This window comes from Panthera onca, chromosome E1 (assembly GCF_046562875.1).
Source record: "Panthera onca isolate mPanOnc1 chromosome E1, mPanOnc1 haplotype 2, whole genome shotgun sequence".
Classification (NCBI taxonomy): Eukaryota; Metazoa; Chordata; class Mammalia; order Carnivora; family Felidae; genus Panthera; species Panthera onca.
This window is the reverse complement of record NC_138352.1, coordinates 30,791,935-30,801,710: the sequence shown is the minus strand read 5'-3', so window position 1 is coordinate 30,801,710 and position 9,776 is coordinate 30,791,935. Positions and strand designations below refer to the sequence as shown.

Sequence of the window (9,776 nt, the reverse complement as noted above, 5' to 3'; positions counted from 1 at the left end):
GTTTCTTCATGAAATGAGGATTACTGGGTGGGCAGTGTGGTTTCCAAGCCTTTTTAGCAAGCGTAAATTTAAAAATAGGATACGGAACCCGCACATGCAGAAGCCTACTGAAAGGTGCCAGAACTTAGGCCTGCTCCTCATCTGCCCCCTCAGCGCCCCCGCCTCTCTGGCCACTCCATGGCCCTGGCCAACCTCACGACGGCCCCAGAATTCCTCCTCCTCGGCCTGGTGGATGGAACAGACATCCACCCGCTGCTCTTCCTGCTCTTCCTCGGCGTCTACCTGCTCAATGCCCTGGGCAACCTGGCCATGGTGGTGGTGGTGAGGTCGGATGGGGCCCTCCGCTCCCCCATGTACTATTTCCTGGGTCACCTGAGCCTCGTGGACGTCTGCTTTACCACTGTCACGGTCCCCAGACTGCTGGCCGGCTTGCTCCACCCGCGCCAGGCCGTGTCCTTCCAGGGATGCTTTTCCCAGATGTACTTCTTCGTGGCTCTGGGCATCACCGAGAGCTACCTGCTGGCAGCCATGTCCTACGACCGCGCGGTGGCCATCTGCCGCCCCCTGCACTACTGCGCGGTCATGACGCCCCGGCGCTGCGCGGCGCTGGTGACCACGTCCTGGGCGGTGGCCCACCTGCACTCGCTGCTGCACACGCTGCTCATCTCGGCGCTTTCCTACCCGTGCCCCGCCCGTGTGCGCCACTTCTTCTGTGACATGACGGTGATGCTGAGCTTGGCGACCTCGGACACGGCGACCGCGGAGGCTGCCATCTTCTCTGAGGGCCTGGCCGTGGTGCTCACCCCGCTGCTCCTCGTGTCGCTGTCCTACGCGCGCATCCTCGTCGCGGTGCTGGGAGTACGGGCGGCCGGGGGCCGGCGCCGTGCCTTCGCCACCTGCGGGGCCCACCTGGTGGTGGTGTCGCTTTTCTTCGGCTCTGTCCTCTCCGTCTATTTCCGGCCGTCCTCCGCCTACTCAGCCCTCTATGACCGCCTGGCCAGCGTGGTCTATGCTGTGCTCACACCGACCTTGAACCCTTTCATCTACAGCCTTCGCAACAAGGAGGTCAAGGGCGCCCTGAAAAGGGGGCTCAGATGGAGGGCTGCACCCCAAGAGGTGTGAGGGAACGTCCTGGTTCACTGGCATTTCAATGATAAGAAAGATTACAAAAGAACACGCCCCTCTTTTTCTAGCTTCCCAAAGCACTAGCAGTATTGGTCCTGTAGCATCTTATTTCTGGTTAAATTAAAAATTAGACCCGAAACAAAGGTGACAATGTGTTTATTTTACAGAGATGGGTACATAGCAATAAGCTAAATTCATTTCTGCCTTGACTGAATGTTTGAAATAGAAGCTACTTGTAAATTTTGGAAAAATGAAAGGGAACAAGCAGGGGACCAAGGAAAGAGCCTTGTAGCTTCTGTAGAGAAAGGGAGAAGAGTGTGATATGGCAGCAGTCTAGTGGATGGAGAGGAAAGCCGAGAAGCAGTGCAGATGCAAGAGTTTTTAAGGAGGTTTTTTTTTGGCAGGGGGTGGGGTGGGGGGAGAGGGCACTGCAGTGTAGACCACATTCTTTTCAGACTCCTTTTCTGGAAACTTCAGGAAAGACCTAGTTTTTATTTTAAGTAGTCAAAAAATTATTTTTAAGTTCTATTCCCTAGACAATATGTCCATCATTTTCATGGCAGGAGTTCAAAAATACAGATGAAGATACAATTCTCCTTGACTATCACTCAATCCAACCTCCACCCCCATCCCAGTTACCAGTTCAATACCTCCCTTGCCTTCCTCTCCCTGCTTTTGACACATAGATCTTCTCACTCTCTACATATTATTCTGTAATTTCCCTTGTCATGCAACAATAATCTAGGAGATCTTTTCTTATCACAATAGATGGAACTTTTTCACTTTTAACTTCATGGTATAGAACCCTATACTGTGATATTCCAGAGTTTAACCATTCTCTTATTGATGGTTATACTTTCCCAATGTTTCACTATTACAATGATGTAATGATATCCTTGTCATAAAAATAATAAAAGATAACATTTAGTGAGGACTTATGTGCCAGACGCTGTCCTAATTACTCTACATGTATGTCTGCCTTAAATCTCACAAGATTCCAGGAGGAAGATATTATTCTCATTGCACAAGAGAGGAAACAGGCCTAGAGAAACCAAGCGGGCTTCCCAAAGCTGTAAGACTAAGCAGTTTATCTTCTTCAATAATTTGTAGTTGACTCTTTTCATAATATTGAGCATATTTTAGTAATATATAAGTTCCTAAAATATAACTGTACCTGTATTTTCAATTTATTTTATTTCAGTAGTATTCTTGTGATTTTAAGATTGCCTCTTTAACTGTTAATTTTGCTTCTTTTTCACTCCCAGAGTTCCTTATTTGTATCTTTTCTATTTTGTTGCCTTATTTTATGTGCCATTTCATCTGTTATTATTCATATTACCAAAGAACCAACATTTAGTTATTATCATTCTTTTGCTTCTTGGTTTTCAACTCCATCAAGCTTTTACTTTCATAGTGATGAATTCCTTCCTCCTGGTTTCTCTGTGTTGATTTTGTTAAACCTTTTCCAGATTCTTGAGGCTTGTGTATCCTCTCGACTTCGGGAGGGGTGTCTCTGCTAAGGTCCACTGTTGCTGGACCTCGACTACACTCAGCATGGATAATACATGTCTTTTCTTTTGAGAAGGGAGTTGATGCCCTTCTTAGGGCTTACTGTTTCTGCTGACTGATTCTGTTAGACGCAGCAACATCTTCCATCTGGTTCTGGGCTCTGACTTTAGCTGCCGCTACACGGTCCCCTTACTCATTATCCTGATAGCCTCTGGAGACACACTAGCTCTCAACTCCAGCAGGGCTCCAACAGGGTACGTAAGAACTTTTCAGATCTTCATGGCCCAACATGGTTGCAAAAATTCATGTTTATGTGCATGCGCATGTTGTGTGGGATTTCAGACACTCTTCCATAGACCAGAGCTGTCATGATATGGCCGTGTAGTGGTGGGCTTTTCTGCAAAGTGGCTTCTCCCAGAGTACCACCAGACAAGGAGGGAAAGTTCACTGTGGCCTCCAATATCCAAAACTATTTGAAGATTTTACTATACCCCCATTTGGTTATTGAAGGACAAAGAGCAGGGCCTCACACTAATATCTGGGCTCTCCTTAGAATCACTATTATTTCACATTATTCTTTTTTTCCCCCTTCTTTTAAAATTTATTTATTTAAATTCAAGTTAGTTAACATACTGTGTAGTATTGGTTTCAGGAGTAGAACCCGGTGATTCATCACTTCTGTACAACACCCAGTGCTCATCCCAACTAGTGCCCTCCTTAATGCCCATCACCCATTTAGCCCATCCCCCCACCAACTTCCCCTCCAGCAACCCTCAGCTTGTTCTCTGTATTTAAGAGTCTCTTATGGTTTGCCTCCCTCTCTGTTTTTATCTTAGTTTTCCTTCCCTTCCCCTATGTTCATCTGTTGTGTTTCTTAAATTCCACATATGAGTAAAATCATATATTTGTCTTTCTCTGACTGACTTATTTCACTTAGCATAATACACTCTAGTTCCATACATGTTGTTGCAAATGGCAAGATTTCTTTCTTTTTTGATTGCCAAGTAGTATTCCATGGTATATATACATACATACATGTATACACACACACACACACACACACACACACACACACACATACACACACACACATCTTCTTTATACATTAGAAAAAAGAAATAACAGAACTAAGTATTTGAAAGAAATATGTATACTTACCAATCCTGATGTTAACTTTGTGTATCTTCAGTACCCAAGACAGGTAACTGAAATCCTTATTAGAAAACAATAAGAGAATTTAGTAAGGTGTAATATTTTTAAAATGATATACAAAACAATCAGTAACTCTTTTATGTACAAAAAACTTACTTGTCTAAAAACATAATAGTGACCCCATCCAACATTTTTTTTTCAATGTAAAATACCTAGGACTAAATGTAGAAAGTAATATGTAATAATATACTAGGTTAAGACACCTACAAAATTCAACTAAGAAATGAAAACCTGGAATAAATAGAAAGGTATTCATTATTTATAGTTTGTAAGACAACTGTACAAATAGCCAACTCTAATTCACAAATCAATGTAATAATTCAATGCAACTCAAGTTAATTTCCCAACAGATTTTTTAAATTGTAATTTAATAAAATAGATCTAAAGTATATCTGAAAGGATAAATGTGTCAGGAAAGTATTGGAAGAGAAGAATATAGAAGAGGGCTTGTCACACAAGGTACTTAAAATGTACCGTTATACATAGTATGGCCTCAATATAATAAGTCCAGAAATGAATAATAATAATAATAATAATAATAATAATAATATAAGCCCAGGAAGTATATGTGAGCACTTAAGACATTGTAAAGGTAGTTTTTTTTATACCTGTGAATGTGGAGACAACTCACTTGCTGAGGAAGGGGAAAAAAGAAAAAGGACAGTTGGCCTTAAACAAAATTTTGGGTGGATCAAGCATAGAGATGTGGAAACTAACACTGTACAAGAGCTAGAAAAAAGAATGAGATAATAATAATAATTTGGGGATAGAAAAGCCATTTCCAAGCATGTGGAAGAAAAAAATCATGAAGTAAAAATCAACTTATTTGTCTACTTTGAAGTTTATGATCTTAGTAAGGGAAAAACACATCACTACCAAGTTCAAAAGATGAATAACAGACTGAGGGAAATGTTGCCTACAAGATAGATCATGTGATCATAAGAAAAAAGAAAATCGACTCAAGGCTAAGGACATGCACAAGGAAAAGTAACTAATCAATATAAAGAGATGTTTGAGCTCACTGATACATACAAAGATTCAATTTAAAAATAGTAAAATATCATATTTTGATGAATATTTTGAGAACAAAAAATCCAGAGTTGGGAACATGTAAAGAACCAGCCACTTTCATTCACTTTTGGAAGGAATTTACCTTAGCAGAATTCCTGGGAGGCAATTTGACAACTTCTACCCACTTATAACCTGTTCATATCCTTTGATCTAGTACACCCATTTCTAAGAATGTGTCCTTAGAAACACAGCATAAGTCCACAAGGAAACGTATGGATGAGGAAATAAAATTGAAGTATTTTTCAAAATCATAAAAAACTGAAAACAACCCAAGTGTTTACCAAGAAGATTATTTAAATAAATTATAGTAAATACATCCATTCAACAAGCACTGTATAGATTCTAAGATCATTATATGTCTTTATATGAAATGATGAATTCAAAATATATTTTATATAACCTGAGAAAATGGTGTGTATAATTTAATGCTATTATATGTAATGTTAGTCTACACAGAAATTATCTATGTACATAGAATATTCCCCAACTTCTAACTGCTTTTATGGGGGAGGGCAGAATTTGGGGGAACCTTCCATTACAGTTTATTATTTATTTCTTTGTTGTTTGGATAATTTTCCAGTGAGAATGTATTCTTTTTGTAGTCAATAAAAATTTTTTAAGAAGAAAGGAAGTCAAAGTTGGCATTATTAGGAAGACTTCTTTTAAAAGGTGAGATTTTTTTTTTAAGGCACACTTTAATTTCAAGAAACATATGAAAATGTATTCAAATCAAATCAGTTATTATTGTCCATCTAGCAAGTACAAGGCACTGAAGTAGTCATTGAAGAGATAAGAGAGCACCTGTCTTCAAGACACTGAAAATATACTTGAAAAGAAGTAAACAAAGAAAGCATCACATAATTTCAGTGTAGTATTTCAGAGGAAGAAAATCTACCTGGGGGTCATAAATAGATTCTAACCCTCTGTCACTATTTGTGCTACTTTAGGCTATGTATGGGCCACCATTTTACTGTCTATAAATTAAACAATTCATAAGAGAATCATATGGCTCATTCCATATAATATGATTTTAATTCAAAAGAGAAATTTTCATCCAAAATATAGATATTATCAAAAGAAGCAGTCTGTCATTAACTGACAAGTGATTGATAAATCAAAGGAAAAAACAATTTCGGGTATGATCATAAAAGTGGTGAATCAACCAACACCTGAAATGAAGATTAAAAACTAAATAAATAGGTAAGCAATGGAATAAATGATGATCCTTGGAGAGTAAAAAATTACAAAAGCAGTACATAATAAACTGGAAGACATTCTTCATGAAATAAACATGTTTGGCAGAAGCAAAGCACTGAAGGGGCTGAGAAATTTGGATTTATTTATTAGAGAATTAGGAACTACTGTACTTTCTCTGAGTGCAGTAAACACTAGCGTTAGAGTGATATTTATTCAAATTTGAATAATAATTGCCAAGTGTCCACTACATGTCAGTCCTTGTGCTACATCACCCCCCAGATTCTGTGGTAAACCCAGGATGTGAGATGGACCCACCCCTAGTGACAATGAGAAAACCCCCTGGGCTGCATTAGCTTGGTGCTTACTAGACTTTACGGAATACTACTCATTGTCAATATTATGCCTACTGTTTGAAAACATACATTAGTCTTTAGAGTCCCTGTCCCAGAGAAAGCTGAATCGTCCATTTGGAAAATACTCTTCCTAAGGCTCCCTTTATGTCCCGATTCCTCAGGCTGTAGATGAAGGGATTCAGCATAGGGGTGACCACAGTGTACATCACGGCCATGACAGTCTCCTTAACAGTAGAATTGTTGTCTGAAGGGCACAAGTAGAGGCCAATGATTGTCCCGTAGAAGAGAGACACCACGGAGAGGTGGGAGCCACAGGTGGAGAAGGCCTTGCGGATGCCCCCGGCAGAAGGGACCCTGAGGATGGAGGACACAATCCGTGCATAGGATAAAAAGATCAACAGGAATGGAACAATAATGACAAGCCCTCCCAAAATAAATATCACCATTTCATTTATTTGAATGTCAGAGCAGGCCAACTTTAGCAGAGCTGACATGTCACAGAAAAAGTGAGGAATCACATTATCAGCACAGAAGGACAGCCGAGCCATGAGTAGCGTGTGCAATAAAGAAATAAAAGTGGTTAGCACCCAGGACAGCACCACCAGGGAGAGACAGAGCTTGGGGCTCATGATGGTGGTGTAGTGCAGGGGAAAGCAAATGGCCACATAGCGGTCATAGGCCATGGCCACCAGGAGGAAGCTCTCCAAGTCTGCAAAAAGCAAGAAGAAGTACATCTGGGCCAGGCAGCCGGCATAGGGGACGGACGGGACCTGGCTCTGCATGTTCTGCAGCAGTTTGGGCATTGTGACAGAGGAGAAGCAGAGGTCAGAGAAGGACAAGTTACTGAGAAACAAATACATGGGCGTGTGGAGGCGGGAGTCCAGGAGAATGAGGATGATGATGAGCAGGTTCCCCACGACGGTGGTAACATACATGAGCAGGAACAGGGCATAGAACTGGTCCCGCAGCCCTGGCTCAATAGGCAGACCCAGGAGGAGGAACTCTGAGATGACACTTTGGTTTCCCATTTTCATGTTGATTTTGTCCTACCTTTGTAAAATTAAAAATAATTTGCATGACAGCGTGAATACGTATGTGTATATACACACATATATACACACTTCAGAATTTTCAAAAAGAAATCTTAATTTTTTTAATTAAATACCCACAAGTCATAAGGGTTAAGTTCAGTACTTCTTCCACTAGGATGAAAGTATAATATGTATTAACTCATTCATTCTTCACAGCAGCCCTATGAGATAGGTACTATTTTCTTCAGTTTTTACATTTAAAAAGTTGATATTTATACTCAGTAGGTAACTTGTCCAAGGTCCCACACCTGTTGAGCAACAGATCTGGGACTGCAGCCAACAGTCTAACTTTGGAGCTTGACTTTTAGTGGGGAGTGCTTCCAGAACTGGTTACACTTTGCAGGTTAGCAGGTATTACTGAGACAAAGTCCTACAGACGGCAGCACAGACAGAATGAGTTCTGAGAGTAAAGCATTATGGGGGAGGAAATGTTTTTTATTCACACATCTGATAATTAAAGAGAGATGCCTACAGTCAGCTTCAGAATATCCATAAATACAACCATTTTCTCTTGGTCAGAGGACACAGCAAGAGGGTCAGGTCCTCTCTGTGGTAGAGGTACACAAAAGCACCGGGAACCACAAAACTTGTGGTGCAAATCAACCAGTTCAAGGAGTGGGAAATTAAAGGGTCCTTGAACTCTCTCAATTTGTGAATACCTCAAAAAACATGGATAGAATAATTTTTGACATATTACTCTTAGAAGGTTTTGTTTCCTCGCTCTTCACTTTCACTTCTTCCCATTCAATAGATAGTTAGCTCTATGCTCCTTGCCTCAGGATACAGACGTGGCAGGAAAGCAGAAATGGTTCACAAGTTTTCCTGGCTTTTATTTCCAAAAGCCTGAGCTCCAGAGTGAAGCCAGAATTTACCGGTAAAGAAAAAAAATGTCTGGACTAGAATTGGGAGGTGAAGTGAAGCTTCCTCCCAGCAAACCAGAAAGAGATCTCCTTGAGCTGGGGGTGGGGGGTGCAGGCAGAGGAAGGGTGGGAGAATGATCAGTGGGTCACAAGAACAGAGATGGCAGACCTGGCAATGCCACCAGGAAGGCAGGAAGGTCAGATATAATCACTGATTCAGAGGAGAGAGAACTTTAAAAAAGTACCGTATGTAATTTTTTGCCAATAGATCTGATGATTTAAATGAAATGGTTAACTTCAGGGATACCTGGGTGGCCCAGCTCGTTGGACATCTGACTTTGGCTCAGGTCATGATCTCGCAGTTCACGAGTTCAAGCCCCGCGTTGGGCTCTGTGCTGACAGCTTGGATTCTGCATCTCCCTCTCTCTCTGCCCCCACCCCCTACCTCACTCTGCTGTCTCTCTCTCTCTCAAAAATAAATAAACATTAAAAAGTTTTAAATAATAATTAACTTCGGAGAGGAAAAAACAAGTATATGACCAATATTTACCCAAGAAATGAGAGGTGACCAATGCGGGCTTCCCCTCTTGTCTCTGTGGATCCCTCAAAGCCAATGGGCTGGCATTCATTTTTCCCCCCCTAGCCAGGCAATTAGAGCCCCGGTCTTCTAAATAAGGAGTTATGAGCTCAAATATCACCAGGGCTGCTTAACAGGATGTAGCCTCCAGAGCCGACCCACCGTGAGGGCCAGGACTGTGTCTACCTTGATCACTGTGAGATCAAGTTTTCTACTTGTAGATTTGATGGTAGTTGATGGTATCACCACATTTGTTGATTCTAGCAACTGCATGAAGGACAATAAAGTACCACAAATTCTTGTAGAACTTATGGTCCAAAAAGAGAAGTTGTAGAGACCACATTATTTGAAGGTAGTGCAGTAAAATGACAAATTAATAACAAACATGTGATATACTTGGATATTAAGCCTCTACTAAATGATTTTTACATCAAAGAACAAAGTAACACTGCTCTATTGAGAAGGAACATACTACACACAGAGTCATCATGGAAAAAGAAAAATCTATGCCTCATTTTTACTAATAAGCTAGGAAAAAATAAAGTATTAAGCTGAAAAGGATAGAAAAAAGAATGGCAAAAATTCAAATAAAAAGGATTAAGAAATTTATAAACTTAAAAGCGTATATTAGCAAAATGGAAAACATAAAAGCAGTAAAATGATAAAATAATTTGAGAGCTTTGTTTTCAAAAGGTCAACACAATAGACAAAACTGGCCAATTAAAAAATAAGTATAGAAGATTAGGAATAAAAAAAAGGATACAGTTACAGAGACAAATTT

General features: G+C 40.6%; 2 protein-coding genes across 2 annotated transcripts; one reads left to right on the top strand and one right to left on the bottom strand.

Moving 5' to 3' along the window:
- Window positions 1–105: 105 nt before the first annotated feature.
- OR1R1 (olfactory receptor family 1 subfamily R member 1) lies at window positions 106–2,494 on the top strand. Its single transcript, XM_060646979.3, has one exon. The coding sequence runs from the start codon at window positions 178–180 to the stop codon at window positions 1,120–1,122; it is 945 nt and encodes a 314-aa protein (XP_060502962.1). The 5' UTR covers window positions 106–177; the 3' UTR covers window positions 1,123–2,494.
- A 3,339-nt stretch (window positions 2,495–5,833) lies between these two features.
- LOC132688170 (olfactory receptor-like protein DTMT) lies at window positions 5,834–7,512 on the bottom strand. The gene has a single exon (XM_060646980.2). It carries the CDS (start codon window positions 7,499–7,501, stop codon window positions 6,545–6,547), a length of 957 nt encoding a protein of 318 aa, XP_060502963.2. The 5' UTR covers window positions 7,502–7,512; the 3' UTR covers window positions 5,834–6,544.
- Window positions 7,513–9,776: the final 2,264 nt, after the last annotated feature.

What these genes read in the sequence shown, in the direction of transcription:
- OR1R1 (XM_060646979.3), top strand. Translation starts at nt 178, where the DNA reads ATGGCCCTGGCCAACCTCACGACGGCCCCAGAATTCCTCCTCCTCGGC.
- LOC132688170 (XM_060646980.2), bottom strand. Translation starts at nt 7,501, where the DNA reads ATGAAAATGGGAAACCAAAGTGTCATCTCAGAGTTCCTCCTCCTGGGT.